Consider the following 18,779-nt stretch of genomic DNA (forward strand, 5'->3'; position numbering starts at 1 on the left):
TAGGTACAGATTGCACAACAGATTGAGCTCGAGGCTCAAAAGATCCACTAGGCTGTCCTGGCATCATCAACTGTGCCCTCTTGTTTCTAGTCTCCACAAGACGGCAACGGTTCACCAAAGTCTCAAAAGATACCGGGTCATCACAGACGACAATCTGAGAGTAGATATCCTGATTCAAACCTTGCAGAAAGATATCATATTTTGATGCATCACTGTTACTGATATGAGGACTGAAAGGTAGTAGATCAAGAAATCGTTGCTGATATTGATCAATAGTCATTGATCCTTGCCTCAAAGTAAGCAACTCCATAGATCGTGCTTGGCGAACAGCCGGAGGAAAATACAATTTTCGGAACTCCCAACAGAAATCCCCCCAAGTTACCTGTCCTCTCTCAGTACGTGCCTGAGCAGCCTTAGAATCCCACCAAAAACGTGCTCGATCCTCTAGAACGAATTCTAGAACTTCCAGCTTCTGATCCTCAGTACAATCGAAAGCACGAAAAGTACTCTCGAGTTTAGACATCCAACTCCTCGCCTGTTCAGGATTCTCGCCTCCCACCAAGGGTTTTGGTCCTACCTGCATGAACTTATTAATAGTATAGCGACGTCTACCCTCATGAGGACGATGTCGATCATCCTGATGATGATGGCGATGATGATGATGAACACCTCCCTAGCCAACACTACCGTGACTCTCGTCAGCCATATCCTGAAAAGAATTGCACATTAAAATCCCAATGCGCAAGAATTACTAGACTAAATCCCAAGTACTAATCCCAAAATCTATGCATGCTCTGATACCAAAAATGTAGTGACCCTGCATGGTATCACCTACTAACTGGCAACTAATAGCATGCATTAAATTTAATACAGCAAAATAACTTAACAGAGTAAAACGTGCGAAAACATAACCATAATTTACATATCAGCTTAGTAATAAAATCCAGGCTTAAATCTGTAGTGATACAACCATATCGAAATTCTTAAAAGTAAACATTATACAGCTATATCGAATCCTGCTGCATAAAAAAACTCCTCAAGGCTCCTGCTCCCTAGTCCTGCCTTGAACTACCAGCTCCGTCCATCCTGCGACCTGCCCCAGGGAATAGGGTGTCCAAGATAACAACTAGGACGTGAGCGCTAACACCCAGTACATAGACATGAGTAAACATATGTATATAATGCATGCAACATGATGACTGGTAAAGGGTCATCCGAAAAGTCATGCTCAGTACCGGCGCCACATGAGTGCTGCCACCGCACGGATCAACCTCTGGGTGCAACCACACTCATCTAGTACACCAGAGTAGACAGACATAAATGCCCCCGCCGTTGCGGTACCCTCAGTGATAGACTATCGAGTATAGAGCTGAGCGGCTCTATAGTCAGGTATAACAAGGTATAGGCTCAATGTGTATATGCACATGACATATGAATATGGAAAACGGTAAATCATATATCATGCCATATAATAATGCCAAATAAATGCAACATATAAACATGTATACTCGCTGGCAATCTCAGTCAATGTGTACGTACTTAACACCGAAGTCTGAATAAGCTGGAAAAAGACAACCCCTAGCTGTATTAGGTCAACTCCCGACCTGACCTGGTCTCAAGCTTGACCCGAACTGGTCTCTTGGTCCGACCCCAAGCTCTTTCTTCCCGAGCTATTCCTTCCCGAGCTATTCCTTCCCGAATTCCCGAGCTACTCTTTCCCGAGCTAAGATATGAAGTGAGATGGAAGTGATGTGAAAAATAACTGACTCCCCAGCTCCTATTTATAGACAAATATTTGGGGTGATCGGGATTCTTGAGATGACGTCGAGACGTCCGAGCTCCTATAAGCACGCCACGTATTAGATGCTTGAGCTGAGTCACTACCATTATTGACAGCTCATGCTTAGGCGCCAACTGTCATTCATGCAAGCGTCCACACACCTGCCTTCCTGTCCTGGAGGTTTCGGGCTTTCCTAATAGCAGTTCGGGATTTCCTAGCAGCAGGTCAGGATTCCTTAATAGCAGGTCGGGATTCCCTAGCAGCTTTTCAAACTTCCTTAGTAAAGAAATTCCCTAATAGACTAACAACAGAATTCCCTAGCCGTAGAATCCCTAGCTGTATAATCCCTAGCAGCAAATTCCCTAGCTGCTCATGTTTCCCTAGCTGCTCATATTCCCTAGCTGCTCATGTTTCCCTAGCTGCTCATATTCCCTAGCTGCTCATCAGTTCAGCAGTTTAGACTAGACCCTTAATCATGATTATCATATTATTATCTTAAAATAAAATCTGGGTTACTACAAGTTGTGACTTCATGTTACTCCAGTTTAGGAGTATATGGGATCCATCATATGTTGACCCAATTACATTTTTAAAATGTTTGGTAACGATAAAGGAAATAGAATGGATGTAAATCTTATGCTTTCTAAGTGAAATCGTTAATACTTCTTTTGAGTGAATGTGTCTTGGTTCTAGATTTAAAATGTGTTTTATTTTTTAAGACACAACGGTTTGTTGTTTTTGTTGTTGTTGTTGTTGTTGTTTATCCCTCTTGGTCGGGAAAGACCACGTACCGTAGATACAATGTAAGTCCCTTTTCTTAATTTTATTTAATGAGTTTCGCAAATATTAATTAATTGTTTTTTAATTAATTGTTTCTTAACATTGAAATAATGTATTTGCATTTACTATCGTAATCTTGTTCTGAATTGTTGCGCAGGGGATACAAGTTGACGTTAATCTATGTTGAAATGAGTGTTCCATGTTAATTTATATAGATTAGTTCATAACTCTATTTTACGGTGTAGATTGAATTAGAATTAGAGTTTTGATTGATTTGTAATATTGAAAAATGTATATTAAATTTTATTTTGGAAATTTTAAATTTTGATTTATTTATAATATTGAAATTTGTATATTAAATTTATTTATTTTTTGTTTTTTATTTGAGAAACGACAACGGATTTTATCCGTTGTCTTTTAGCGGACTTTTAACAACATCGAAAAATACAACGGATCAAATCCGTTGTCGTTCGAAGCGCTTTCAACAACACTTAAAAGTACAACAGTTTTCTGCAGGCGTGCTCGAGCACAAGAAGTGGCCGCTCGAGCGTGCCCCTCTTCTGCCCAAGGAAATTTTTTGTGCACAGGCGCGCTCGAGCAGCGCAACATCTGACCTCTCGAGCGCGCTACTTTTCTGTCCCGAGAATATTTTTTCGCCCAGGCGCGCTCGAGCGCATGTTTTGGCCGCTTGAGCGCGCTATTCTTCTGTTTTTTTTATCTCTTTTCTTCCCTTTACCTATATCAAATTGCATACAATGATTAGGAACTATATAACAAGTTTAATCACTCCAAATTCACCTAATCTTAACAAATTAATTCGAATAATTCTAGGAAAATATCACCACATCAACAAACTAAGACAATACCATATCATTTACACTGATCTAAAATCCCTAAGCTAATAGATACTCTCTAATGCTACTAGGAATCTCGGACTATACATGCGTCTGTCATCAGCATGCTTATGTTAAAGGCTCTAGCCCAAGCACGACTTCGCTACAAGCTCCGTAGCACCTTGCTATCGCCCGAATCTCAATTAGACAACTAGAACCCTAATAATATATACTGATCTTCCCATTCCGCCTCAAACACACATTGAATTGTAAGAAATCTCGGCTTATTTATAGATGGAGTTTGGAAGGTCCGAACCCTAGTTTGGAAGGTCCGAACTCGCATGCTTTTTACGTCATCGAACATCCCTGATCGAAAGCTCCGATCTCATCTTCGGAGTTCCAATCTCCTTTGGAAGCTCCGAACTCCCACTTTGGAAGCTCTTATCTGCATGCTTTCCCACGTGTTGGTACACTCTTGACACGTAGATAGTACGCATGACCTAACTCTTCGGAAGCTTTGACCTCGGGTTCAGAAGTTCCAATATCTTCATAAGCTTCCGAGCTACATCTTGTCCATCTGATCAGTTCGGATCCTCCGAACCCAACCTAGGTTCGGTGCTTCCGAACTGCCCGAGACACTTATGTCCTATGGAATTTTTCTGGATATTCTTGAGTCATATTTCCATTTGGTTTTACCCTATTAAAATCCTTTAATCATGCTTTACTTATTGTAAACATGTTTGGTTAATTTAATCAACGGAATTAGGGTTACTACAGACATCACCTTCAATTTTGGTAAGTTTGTTTTTGGACGGTGTTACAATTTGCTGGTGGAGGATTGAATTCCACCAAGATACTGTTTCCCTCACTAATCTACGGGCACCTGGTATCTCAAGGCTTTATTTGAGACATTGATGAGCAGCTCTCGGTTGTTAGTGATGAGTTGAAGATTGAAATCACATATTTCAAAGGAAATAAGAAAGTGAACCTGCCATGGTCTACATTTGGTGTTGCCCCGGAGGTTGGCAATGCATCCTCCTCTGACTTTATTCAGATCACCCTTGCAACTCTGCAAGCACAAATTGATTTTGCGCTCAAACAGATTCTGCAATCCAAGGACTTAATCGCTCACTATGAAGCCCAATTGGGTTGTCCATTTTGGACAAAAAGGGGTAGATGGGGGTGCACAAACACCTGAGGAAGATTCCCAAGATATATACCAAGGAAGAAGATTCTCACACTAACCGTGATCAATGATTTTTTTGTGTTTAGTTCGTTTTGTTTACCATTTTGATGTTGCTGGGGGAGATACGTCTTTAACTCAAGGTGGGGGGGGGGGGGGGGGGGGGTGTTGTTCATGAACTGGGTTGTGCTTATTTTGTTCAAAAAGAAACAAAAAATGGAGATATTGAAAGGAAATGTGTCATGGTTTGCAAGACATAATTTATCTCTTAAATTATTTTCCTTTTGATAAGAATTTTCATAAGATCGTTTTTTCCCTTCTAGACTATTAATACTATTAATTCAAGATATGATCTCTTATATTCAAAATATTTTATTTTCTTATTAAACTATTCTTTCCTTGTTTTGTAGGGTATCTATTCAAGAAATCATTTCTATGTTGAAACAAGCCTATATATATTGAGAATAGATATTGCATAATATATGAAGAGAGAGTACGTCAAAATAGACAGAGATAGATCGGAAGGTGAAGTTTATTTGAAGTATTCGAGAAGACAAGTATCAATGCTTTTACTATGTTGTCGTGAAGTGTTGAATATGCTCGAAGACAACACTAGTTTAAAGTATGTTTGAATAGTTGCTCATGGATCATAATTTCAGTTTTCACAAAATTTGCTTCTATGATTTTTGTCTGGTTATTTTTGTTGATTTAATTTTAGGATGCAATTTATGTTCTTTAACTTGTTAAGGAAGTTAGTTTTTAGTGTTTCACTAGTATTTGTTTTATCTTTAAAGTTGTTTTATCTGTAAACTGGATATATTTTCTAGTGAATGTTTTGCTTTGAGGCATCATACATAATTATTTGTGTAAAGTATTTTGTGTGTTAAATTAAACATTCACTATATGTTACACAATTCTCTTGTCTTAAGTACTTTACTACTTTATGTTAAACAAATCTTTCAAAAATATTTTCGGAAATAGAATAGCATCCAAAAACACAAAAGTTACTCCAACTAAATAAACTTTTCGAAGAAATTCTGTGGGCGTGTTTGATTGATGCCGATGGGGTTTTTTTTATAATTAATTTAAAAAATAAATTATTTTTCAAAATTACTTTAGCAAAACTCCATCACAAAGAGCAGATCTTGCAATTAAATTGCAGGGTCCGGACGCTGCAGCCTTACTCTTTTTTTTAATTTATAGTTTTTTAGTTTTTGTTATTTATTATTTAAATATTTTTTATGTGTTGAAATCGGTAAAAAGATTTCTATCAGATATTTAAATAATATTATTCGATTTTTGTTATTTTGAAATGATTGGTTTACCCAAAAAATTAATTTTTGTAAAATATTATTTATTTTAGAAATAATAGTTGATTTATCAGATATTATTTGATTTAAAAAATTAATATTTTTCATAGGTTACAATTAGCACATATGTGAGAAAATTATCATTGTTATTTTTGTGATTTCAAAATTAAAATGATTGTTAACTTCTATGGTGGAATAGGATCGGGACCTGTCCCGTAACCTTCGTACTCAATTCTTATCCCAAAAATAATCGATAAATATTTTTTTTCTCGATCCCGTAGCCAATAATTTTTGGAATCCGAATTTTGGGATCTCGTTGGATAGAGAGATAATTATTAATTTAATATTTGGATACAGGGTATTGATAAATTTTGTTAAATATAATGTTAAATTTCATCTCTTATTAATATTTGTTCTAATTAGATACTTATAATTTATAAATATGAGTCAACTAAATTATCAATGTAAATTTTAAAAATAACACAAAAATAAAATTTTATTTCATGATTTATTATTCTATGATTTCGACAATAAACAATTATGCGAATAAGTCGTAGTTTAATTATTATATAAGCTTAGACACAATACTATTCAGTTCAATATATTAATAATATTATTAATAAAATATATTAATATATTATTTAGGGACGGGTCGGGAATCTCGTCGAGATAAAAAATATTTACCGATTATTTTCGGGACAGGAATTGGATATGATATGAGGGTTACGTTACAGGTCCTGACTTATTAGTTAACAATCATTTTAATTTTGAAATCACAAAAATAACAATGATATTTTCTCACATATGTGCTAACGCAACCTATGAAAAATATTAATTTTTTAAATTAAATAATATCTAATAAATCATCTAATATTTTTCCAAAAAATTATTTTTTGGTAAACCAATCATTTCAAAATAACAAAAATCGAATAATATTGTTTCAATATGTGATAGAGATCTTTTTATCCGGTCTCAATATATGAAAAATATTTAAATAAAAAATAACAAAGACAAAAAAACTAAAAATTTAAATTAAAAAAAAAGAAAAAAAAAAGATTGCAGCGTCCGATGCAGCCTTGAGCGAACCCTGCAAATAAATTGCAGGGTCCGCTCTTGGTGGTGGAGTTTTGCAGTAATTTTGCAAAACTCCAGTATTTTTTTTAAAAAATTTTATTTTAAATTAATTATAAAAAAAACCCTGCCGATGGTGCTTCTGAACAAGGCGCTGGAATCAATTTGCCAATTGAGATTGTTCAAAAAGTAAATGGACCCTATTCATTTATAGGAAGGAATGAAAACAAAGTGAATTCTAATTTCTTATCACTAAAACTATTGGTGAAACATGTAAAATAATTGGACATCATTTAATATGGTTTTAGTATGGATTCTTATCTGGTTTCTAATATTCCATTAATCCCAATCTCATCCTTGGGTCGTTAACTCCATTTTCTGTAGAAACGTTAGACCAACATTAGATATAACAAGCCTAAAAACGTACGTTAAATCACAATTAATGTTTATTAATTCATTCACTCTCATTAATTCCATAACAACACATATTTGACTTGTGGAATATTAAGGTAAGATTGATGAAGGTAAATACATGAACAACATTACTCGGTTAACCCCAAACATATATATTTTTTTTTTTTTGTGACGTGGAAACCCGCAGCCGCTACCTTTCGGTGCGCTCTGGGTAAACCTTCGGACTAACGCAATAGCCTGCAAACTACGCCGGTCAGGTAAACCACAGTAGGCAAGCCCTGTGTGACAGGCTAGTCCAAAAAGGTGTTGGCAAGGAGAATCGAACTCCTAACCTATGGTCAAGAGTTCACCTGCTCCCCAAACATATTTTCTTGGCACTAGACGAAGTGGAAATTTCTTGTGCATAGTCACCCCAGGTGAGGCTTCAGTATCTATGTCCTCATTCTGAAATCCCTGAGGCAACTCCCAGTCGAAAAAGTAAACAAGATTGGCAAGTGCAAGCTCCACAGTTGCAAGCCCTATCAATATTCCGGGGCACCCCCTTCTTCCTGCGCCGAAAGGGATGACCTCAAAATCTTGCCCCATCACATCCACACAACAGTTCAAGAATCTATCCGGCAAGAATTCATCTGCGTTTTCCCAATATTCTGGATCTCTTGCAATAGCCCAAGCATTAATGTGGACTAGAGTTTTAGGTGGGATTGTGTATCCTTCGATGATGCATTCTGCCAATGTTTCTCTAGGTATTAAAAGTGGGGCCGGAGGGTACAACCTCAGGGTCTCCTTTACCACTGATTTGAGATATGGAAGTCGAGACACAACATCTTCATTTGCAAAACCCTTTTTCCCAATGGCTTCTCTAATTTCAGTTTTCAATTTCTTCATTGTATTTGGAGTTTTCATGAGGGCAGTCATTGCCAACACGATTACTACTGCGCTGGTATCGGTTCCCGCAACAAATATATCCTGGAAACATAGTTCAAGAAAGAAATCAATCTTGCCCCAACCGGATGTCTTAGTTGTGGAGCAAGTAAGTTGTTGACAAATGTCCTAGTTCTCCCGTCATTCAAAAAAAAAAAAAAATCTATCTTGTTTTCTCATTCAGATTTCAAGAACTAGGACATTTGTCAACAACTTACTTGCTCCACAACTAGGACATCCGATTGGGGCAAGATTTCAAAAAAAAAAAAAATATCTTGTTTTCTCATTCAGATTTCGAGTCTCACTTGTTAAATTCAGTACTAAAAACCAATAAAATAATAAATTTACAAGAATGAGAAGGGACAACTTACATAGAGCACAGCCTTGATATGATTCCATGTCAAATCAATAGAACAAATCCTCTGTTCCTTAAGTTTGATTAACAAGTCAAGAATATTGTTGGGATTCATCATATTATCCCTGTAATTTGAATCCAAATGCTTATCGATCAGCGCTTGACTGAATTCATCCATTTCTTCGAAAGTTTTATCCAGCCTCGATAACATTCCCGATAGCTTGTCCACCCAACTTAACCAAGGTAGATAATCCGAAACAAAGAATCCACCCAGCATAGCCTCATTTTCAACCAGAAGATGGTCGAATCTCTGTTTATTTGATTCCTCTTCACCTGGTTTCATGCCAAATGCAATCCTACATATCAATGTACTAGTCATTTCAAGAATGATCGAACTCAAATTGATGACATTTTCTCCACCTAATGTCGATGAGCTAGAACTAATTGCTATGGCTTTTATCATACGAAACACTTCAGCTTCCCGAATGGTCCTGAAGTAACGGACCTGTTTGTTGCTAAATAGATGAAGAACACAGATCTTTCTTAACTCCCTCCAAGAATCGTTGTACGGGGAGAATCCTATATCCAATCTACCATAGGTTAGTTTCTTCCAGGGAAGAAAAGGTGGCCTGCTGCAGAAGGCGAGGTCGTGGGTTTTTAGAACTTCTTTCGCCATTTTCGCTGAAGAAACTACGAGAACTTGAACTTTTCCAAGCTTCATGGACATGAGAGGACAATATTTTTTGGCGAGTTTGAATAGATAAAGGTTTCCAATGATTGGAAGGCCCGGAGGAGATGGCGGATTATGCGGTTTCGCTGCATTTTTTGGGTTTTTGAAGAAGAAAAAGATGAGAACAGGCAAGATTAAGGCAAGAAGGAGAACCATCTTTAGTGATTTGCTTTTCCTTCGAGTGCTGCTACATATATTGAAGTATATGGAGATGCGATAAGTACTAATTAGCCAGTGCTTTCTATTTTTACCATTTTTTGGAGGATCGAAAATGAATAAATGTGACCGTAAAAAAAATAAGGAATAATTGTATACATTGGCCATGTGAAATATCGAGAAAAAACCCTTATGTAAAAAGAATAATTTATTAGCTCCCTGTGTTTTTTATTTTGAGCACATATCTCAAATTTTGAGCATACAACCACTTGCGCGTGAGTATTTTCAGGAGTATTTGGGTACAACATTAGAAAAGACAAGGGGTTTATAGCCACGTGGGGTTTTCAGCAATCTCATGATTTCACATGGGTAGTATATGCAACTATATATCCCAAAAAATAAAATGAATAAATGTTGTCATTTTTGGAGATAAAATGTTTGGAAACAGACATAAACACAAATATTGTGAAATTTTCTACAATTTCTTTGACATTTATGCGAACGCACTCCGTATGCTCAATCATTCTGTGAATGTTTGATTCCTATCTTTAATACGGGTGGCTTCTTTTATGCAAACAATATATAGTACACATTGGCATTATAATATTAATTACCAATAATTTACAATTAATTAATTGTTACACTCTTATATTTTAAAGGACTAGCTGAATTATCACGTGCGATGCACCTGGGTAACTGATGATAGAAAATATAATCACGAGATTTAGATAATGTCAAAAATCGTTTGAATAACATCATGTTTATGAGTATTTATAAATCTAAATAGATCAAAACATAATACATAAAAATGCATCATGATCATAAATCATATATGTTCACTTATTGCAAGACCATCTTATAAGAGTTTGTATGAATTCATATTTATTGTAAGGATTATCTTGATTAAAAATATAAATATAAGGATGATCTCATACAGTTAATTCCAAAGTAGAAAGTAATTTTCATTTTTTTAACTCTCATTAATTTCTCTTTCTATGAATAAAGTTGAAATACATCAAACTAATTATATTGTATTGCAAATAAAATATTAGAATTCCAACCGAGAAGTTGAAGTTTTCTGAAGCAAGGTTTTGCAACCTTCGTTGCTGTCCCCGTGTTGTCGTTGATGTTGAAGACATCGCAGACAAAACTTAGTGCATAGTGTTGTTCGAAGATATTTTCTGTTTCTTTAATTTAGACTTACGGGAGTTGCATCTATTTATTTTATATTCTGATTGTTTAGGATGCAAGTTTTGATTTCTCAACTTATTGAGAAATTTAGGATTTACTGTTTTTCGTAAATTCACTAGTATTACTTCGTCAGACTGATCTACACTTTTCTAGTGATTCTTTAGCCCTAAGGCACTCGCACGAGTTTTTATACTCGTGCAAATTTATTTTTTGTTTTATTTATTTTCCGTTGCACTATGTTGTCTCTAGTGTTGTAACACCGCGGACAACACTATTGTTATTTAACAAACTGCATACAACACGTTCTTTCACAATTATTTTTTGACCATATGTTTTATTCAAGTAATTTTAAATTTAAACAAAAATTAATTAGTTTAAAAAACAATAACAAAGACACTTCATAAATTAAAGACATCGTTAATGAAGCTTTCAAACTAATCAAATTGTACTCCAAATAAAATATTAAAAAAAATTACAAAAGAGCACCTAGAATCCACATGCTCTCAACGCCAATTTCATTGAAAAAGTATTATAAGATAAATAGCATTACTAATATGTTTGTAAAGACACTTGTAGAAAAGTGTAAGCTTTGGATATTTATTGAGAGATAGTTAAAAATCACAATTTTAGAAATTAAAGATAAAATAAAGTATCATGTTAAGACATTTTGTAATACTGTTGTCAATTCAACTAAATAATTAAACACGGTTCTTTTCATTTCAATTGCAATCCCTAAATATATTGTTCTCGAACAACTTACAACCATATATATATATATTTGAAATTTTGAGTCTATTGTTTAAATTAAGAGTTAAAATTCACATATATTAATTTATTTAAATCAACAAAATATTAATTGAGTTATATTCAATTACAAATAAAATCATCTCATCCGAAAGCAAATCAATATATTATCTCACCCACACTCTACCCCTCACTATTTTATCATGACAAAATTGGACGTGGTAGTGACAATCATTTGCTCATACCTACGCTCCGTTGAGTTATAGTTATAATAATAAAATTGTTATAATATTAAGATTTGGGTTATCAGAAAAAATCATAATCAAATCTTCGGGTGATGGTAAATAATCAAAATAATATCACTTCCTTGTAATATCATAGTTACCATACCCGAGAATTTCTTGTACCTATAAATAGGTCATTCATGTAATACTTTTGATATATTGAATTTACTTGTTTGCATTATTCTTTGGTTAATTTTTTCTTTATTTTACAACACGTTATCAGCACGATTTTCTACCACTTTTGACAAAAAACACCGTGAAAATTAACGCATCTCATCGTTCACTCCGTGAATTTTTAATGCATGCTTTTCTCATTCGCGACACGTGACTAGTTCATCATCTTCTTTTTATTTATTAAACTGCATATGTTAACTTACGTGGATATCTCCCATTAATTTATGTTTTCTTTGTTTTGTTAAATTCATTAAATTAAAAGCATGACTACTTGATTATACATCATTATCAGATCTTAGTACTTTGATTTGTTGATTTGATTTATTCAATCCACGCATACACACGAGCATCACATATATATAAATACAACTTATATTATTTTGTTTGTTTTATTAAATTATGTCTATTTCATGAATTATCATCTTAAATACATGTTCGAATTTATTTTATCATCTATTGATGAATATTATATGATTGTCAGTGTTTTCAAAAGCGCGCTATAGCGCGCTACGTAGCCCGCTATAGCGCACTTTTCATGCCGAGCGCTATATAGCGCTCGGTCCTTAGCGGTTTGCTTCAATAGCGCACGCTATTTGTGGGCGAGGCACGCCGGGAAGCAAATAGCGTGTGCTATTGCACTTTTCTGGTGATAGCCCACGCTTTTTGGGCCTAAAAATAAAAGCCCATAAATTCATTTATTTGAACTACAACTTGTACATCCAAGCCGATTCCCACGTCCAAGCCCTAGAACCGATTCAGAAGTCCTCACGCGAAGAAAACTTAGAGCCGATTCAGAATTGAAACTTTCTGGAGCTGATTTCAGAGGTAAAGATGAACCCTAGATCCGATTATTTTTAGATTATGTCGTTTTAGTTGTAAGACTTTCTAAATTATTATGATTTCATAACTAATTATCTCACATATTTACTTATATAAGCATATTTCTATTTTTTAATTAAATAATTAACGTGCACGAATAACTTACGCTATGCGCTGCGCTATTTACGCTACGCTATCACAGGATAAAAACGCTACAGATCAACGCTACGCCTTTTAAAACACTGATGATTGTTAACATGGAATGTTTTTTATATAGATCATTTCATCATGTCGAATATCTCAAAGCTTGAATTTGTTGCTCTTGAAATCTTTGGAAAAAATTCTCTTTCTTGGATGCTAGATGCTGAAATATATCTAGATGCTATGAGTATTGGTAATACAATCAAAGAGAAAAACCAAGAATCGCTGCAAACCGTGCAAAGGCTATGATATTCCTTCGTCACCATCTTCATGATGGTTTGAAAATTGAGTATTTGATGATAAAAGATCCGCTTGATATATGAAATAATTTGAAAGAGAGATATAACCATCAAAAGACGGTGATTCTTCCTAAAGCACGCTATGATTAGATGCACTTGCGCTTACAAGATTTTAATTCTTTAAGTGAATATAATTCTGTATTATTTTGCATCAGTTCACAATTGAAATTGTGTGGATAGAAAATAACTTATGATAATTTGTTTGAAAAAACATATTCCACATTTCATGCCTCAAATTTTGTCTTACAACAGCAATATAAAGAGAAAGGTTTCAAGAGATATTCTGATTTGATTTCATGTTTGCTTGTGGATAAGCAAAATAATGAGTTGTTGATGAAAAATCATGAAATTTGTCCCACTAGTGTGAACCCATTCCCTGAAGTGAATGTGGCAATGCATGATGAAAAGATAAAACAAAATAAGATCGGATTCGGTCGTTGTCCTGGGCGTGGCCGTGGACGCGGTCGAGTACGCTTTCATCCATTTATATGGTCGTGGACATGGAAAACCTCGTTACTTTAACGGTGGTTATAATAATGATAATGATCTAACTTCAAAGTAATGGAAGTTCCAAAAAGTGGGGTAATGACCAAGAGAAGAATGTTGAAAGTGGTCAAAATGATAAATCAATGAATTCAAAAAATGGGTGTTATAGATGTGGAGATAAAGGGCATTGATATAATAATTGTCGTATTTCAAAACACCTTGTTGATATTTATCAAGCATCAAAAGAAAAGGCAAAGGATGCTGAGACTGATTTTATGTATCAAGGTAATGATTTAAGTCAAGACTCATCTCTGTCTGCATATTTTGACGTTTCTAATTTCTTTGAAGATCCGGAATGAAAAATTTATCATTCGATTGGAGATGGAAGCGTGCAATATTGAATAATTTGTTTATCGTTTATTTGGTTATTCCGATTTAAGTTTGATTTATATTTATGAGTTATTAAGGACTATTGGTCTATTAGGTTGGTTTGATTATGTTTATCTTTAATTGTTTTTATCATTAATAAAAGTTATTTTTTTATTATGAATTAAATATTTTATTTTAATGGATTCTGTTATTGTGAGTAGAATATGGATTTTGGACATGAAATCAATAGAGATTTATGTCATGTTGACAACGCAATGATGCATTCCATATTCATGAAATAAATATTTCTCATATTTACAAAGGAGAAAAAGTTATGTCAACATAAATACAAGAATTATTGAAAGATCTAGAAAAGTAAATATTATATGGAGAGACAAATTGTGTTACTCTCTTCTAAGTCTCAAAGAAATTTACTGAGATTTCAAAATATCCATCGGAATGGATATCATATTGAGACTATAAGCCAAAAAGGAAAATAATATATTTTACTACGAAGGAAATGTCGAGAAAAAAATACATTGTTGAAAAATTATCGACATTTACTTCTGGCTTATACTAACAAACATGAATATAGTGGAGACGAATACAACAATTAGCCAAGAAATTCATTTATATGAATATGTTTATGACTTGACATAATCAATTGGAAAAATCTCGATATGACAATGATGCGAAAAATAATATTGAGAATTCATATGGGCATCAATTAAAGAAAGAGATATTATTATTATTAAAGAATTCTCATGTGTTGTTTGTTCTCAAGACAAATTATAAGCCTTCATCAGCTAAAATTTGATATTGAATCATCTACATTTTAAAATGGTACAAGTTGATATTTATAGGCTCATTCACCCATCATGTGAACCATTTAAATATTTTAAATATCTACGAAATGGTTGCATGTGTATTTACTATCATATCACAAACTGATGTTTGCAATCATACTAAGAGGATTTTATTGATAATCCTGGTGAAATTAAATCCCAAACTTTTAATGACTAATATTTTTGTATGTCAATTGAGATAATTGTTGAACATCTTGTTACAAATGTTCATAAATGGTTTAGCGAAATTATTGATTAAATGTCTCCAATTGATAGCTAACCATTGATAATGAGAAAAAAAACTCCCCAAATAATTATGGGGATATGATATTTTGTGTATAGAAGCAATTATACGCATCAGATATTTTGTGTATAGCAACACTTATACGCATCAGATTGGCTAGTTACCATGAATTCTCTTATTTAAAACTAGCTTTTGTCCAAGAGCTTAAGAATAAATTTTCATATGCGATGATTAGGGGGAGAAAATATGCGATCACCAAGTTAATTAACTTGGAATGCATCATTACATCATTTTGATTATCGGACAAATGAATGTGAACTTGAGGTTCAAGAATAGTCCATTTGCAAGGTATTGCAAATAAATTACCTGATGCATTTAATGAGAAAAATGGTAACTAAGTCACACATAATGGCTGCTAATGCTCCAGCGCCTATTGATGTTCTGAAAGAACAGTCAAACAACGAGCTCGAATCAAGCGTGGTAGAGAAATTGGATCCAAAGATAAAAATCCACAAAAAAAGGAGCAATAATATAGATGTCCATTTTGATTAATATGATTCATTAATTGATCAGTCTGAAATGTAGATAATCAAATCCCCGAAGAAGTTCAAGTACTTGAAAATTAAGATATCTCGATAAATTATGTCAAAACGGGGAAATGATTTAATTAATTGAAAATTATTGTCGACAATAAAGTTTTCCATGATGTGGAATTTGATGGTATGATATAGATCATAAATCTATTAATGAATGTCGTTGTAGACATGATTGGCTAAGTTAAAATATTTCAATACAAGAAGAGTTAAACTCAATAGCGAAACATGAGTTTTGGGACCTGTGATCCAAACATTAAGGAGTAATGGATGCAATTAATTCTGATATCTTATAGGTATATGGTACAAGCGACTTATTTTATTTTAATGATTATGATTTGCAATTGATTAGTTATGCAGATATCTATCTGATCTGCTCAAAGGAAGATGACAAACTGGATGCTTGTTACTTATTATGGAACATTTATATCCTGGAGATCTAAGAAGGAAATTAGGCATGTATTTCTCAACTAAATTCAACAAATTTGCTCAAGTGATACTGGTCGATCTTTTCACAAAATCATTGCCCACATCAAATTTTGAGAAATTGGTGTACAAGATCGGAATGCGACGACTTAGAGATTTCAAGTGATGTTCGCAACAGGGGGAGTTAATCCAAAATGCACTCTTTTTACCTTGTCCATGATTTTTCCCAAGTGGTTTTTCATGACAAGGTTTTTAACGAGGCAGTTAAGCAACAACGATGGATGTTGTACACTTTTTCCTTCGTTTGGCCTTTATCCCATTGGATTTTTCCTAATAAGGTTTTAACGGGGCACATCCGTCGAATCACATTCAAGGGAGAGTGTTACAATATTATAGATGTCAAAGATTTGGATGATCAGAGAAAATCATAATCAATTCTTTGGGAGATGGTAAAGAATCAAGATAATATCACTTCCTTGTAATATCATAGTTATCATACCTTAGAATTTCTTGTACCTATAAATATATCACTCATGTAATACTTTTGAGATATTGAATTTACTTGTTTGCATTATTCTTTGGCTAGTTTCTTCTACAAATTTATTATTTATAAATAACCATGACTTATTAGTTAATGGGTTAATATTTGAACAACTTTAAGAGTTTAATTTGTTCAAGTAGAGTAATGCAAAAAAAGAAAAAAAAATTACAAGGATTTTCCATTCGATATAGAACCTCAGGCATCTGAATAGTACCTAGAAATAATATTGACAGTTATATGAATAAATTGGACAGAATATGTAGAAGTAGATGAAAAAAAAACAAGGCATAAGTACAATACTGAAATGTGATTTTGAGTTGGATAAGAGGGTAGAAAATCACACAAATAAATGAACAAACTAGTTACATAAGAGGATCAAAATTCATCTGATTTTGAGTGGATCATAAAAATGTGAATGTGTGCGATATTCAGCAATCATCATGCCAATTCTATGTTACTCAGTGTTTTAAAATTTGGTCTAGGCAGTCGTCTAGGCTTTAGGTGCCTACCAACCCCACTGGAAAAAGGGCTAGTCAGTCAACCTAGGAGTTCTTGCATAGGCGTTCCTAGGCGTCGAATAATTTGCCCGCACATCCTCGGAGTTAAGGAAGATTAATGTTTTTTTGGGATTTTAATAATGAGTTTTTAATTTAAATGCCGAATAAATAAATTAAAAGCATGGATAATTTTTTTTGTAGGCCCTTAAAAGCCCATGAAAAACAGTTAAGTCTTGGTAGGTTTCTAACACCAATTTCATCTTCTTCTGTCTTTTGTAGATCGAACAAGTGGGAGAAAATGTTATTTATTATATGGATACTGTGCAATCTGCCTAGCGGCATCTAATCCCCGCTTAGGAGATCTATGCGCTAGGCACTGTTTTGACGCCCGACTAGGGCTAGCTAGTTGTAGAACATTGCTATTACATTAATGGATATCTCCTCAAAATATGAAATGACCTACAGTTTCATATATAAGTATTGTTCTCTTTGCGTGAATAATTCGATCTCTTGTTTTTATGTGATACTATGAGAATTCAAATCCTTCCTCGCCATCGTCAGCTCTCCCTTCGTCCGTTATCTCTCGACTATGCTTTCTTCCCGTCGCTTCCCTTCGCCGCCCAATGTCCGAGACCAATCGGCCGATTGTGCGATGGAATTTGGAGAAAGGGGAAGGTGGATTTTGGGGGTTTGGGTTTGTACTTGGAAAAAATGGGATTTGAGATTTATGTTAAGCGTCTCCCTGGCTCACGTGCAAGTCACGTGAGTGTCCCATTAGATGTTAACAGTGTCCCGTTAAATGTTAACAAACTATTTGACGGTAGGGATATTTAATGAAAATAAATGTGCAAATTAGGGATATAAATGACAACAAAAAGATTTGAGGGACAGAAATGAGAAATCACGGAAATAATGACATTTTAAGACATTATCCCTCCATATGACATCTAAAAATGCGAGAAAACGATACAACAACAGGTATTATATCTATGGATTCTTATTCATATATCCGCCAAAAGTTTTCACATACAATGATATTGCATCGTTGTTGATTGAGTTCGGCGGTCTTTTGAATGGTTGTAATTCCGCGAGAAAATTGATTATTTCCAATATATTGTTTTTATATGGTTAAATTGATGTATTTCCAAGGAAAGGGTTTGAATAACATCATGTTTATGAGTATTTATAAATCTAAATGGATCAAAACATAATACATAAAAATACATCATTATCATAAATCATATATGTTCACTTATTGTAAGACCATCTTATAAGAGTTTGAATGAATTCATATTTATTGTAAGGATTATCTTGATTATATATATATATATATATATATATATAAAGTTCTTTTATGGTGCCCAAAAATTATGCTCAATTCTGTATCCACTACAATAGTTGAGTTGACCAACACAATTGGTGAGTTGACTTATACATGGTGGGCATGGAGTTGGGCATAGTTGTTGGACACCATAAAAGAACTATATATATATATATATATATATATATATATATATATATATATATATATAA

The 18,779-nt window shown here is 33.9% G+C and overlaps 1 protein-coding gene across 1 annotated transcript; it reads right to left on the reverse strand.

The window, feature by feature from the left end:
• Window positions 1-7,431: 7,431 nt before the first annotated feature.
• Window positions 7,432-9,533, reverse strand: LOC140892696 (5-OH-xanthotoxin synthase-like). Its single transcript, XM_073301659.1, has 2 exons — window positions 8,664-9,533; window positions 7,432-8,337 (listed from the first exon to the last, which is right to left on the reverse strand). The coding sequence occupies exons 1-2, from the start codon at window positions 9,531-9,533 to the stop codon at window positions 7,699-7,701; spliced, it is 1,509 nt and encodes a 502-aa protein (XP_073157760.1). The 3' UTR covers window positions 7,432-7,698.
• Between the last annotated feature and the right edge of the window lie 9,246 nt (window positions 9,534-18,779).

Source organism: Henckelia pumila, chromosome 3 (genome assembly GCF_033568475.1).
Source record: "Henckelia pumila isolate YLH828 chromosome 3, ASM3356847v2, whole genome shotgun sequence".
Classification (NCBI taxonomy): Eukaryota; Viridiplantae; Streptophyta; class Magnoliopsida; order Lamiales; family Gesneriaceae; genus Henckelia; species Henckelia pumila.

What these genes read in the sequence shown, in the direction of transcription:
- LOC140892696 (XM_073301659.1), bottom strand. Translation starts at nt 9,533, where the DNA reads ATGGTTCTCCTTCTTGCCTTAATCTTGCCTGTTCTCATCTTTTTCTTC. An exon ending in ATATCAAGGCTGTGCTCTAT is followed by an intron (nt 8,338 to 8,663) that starts GTAAGTTGTCCC and finishes CTATGTTTCCAG; the next exon opens with GATATATTTGTTGCGGGAAC.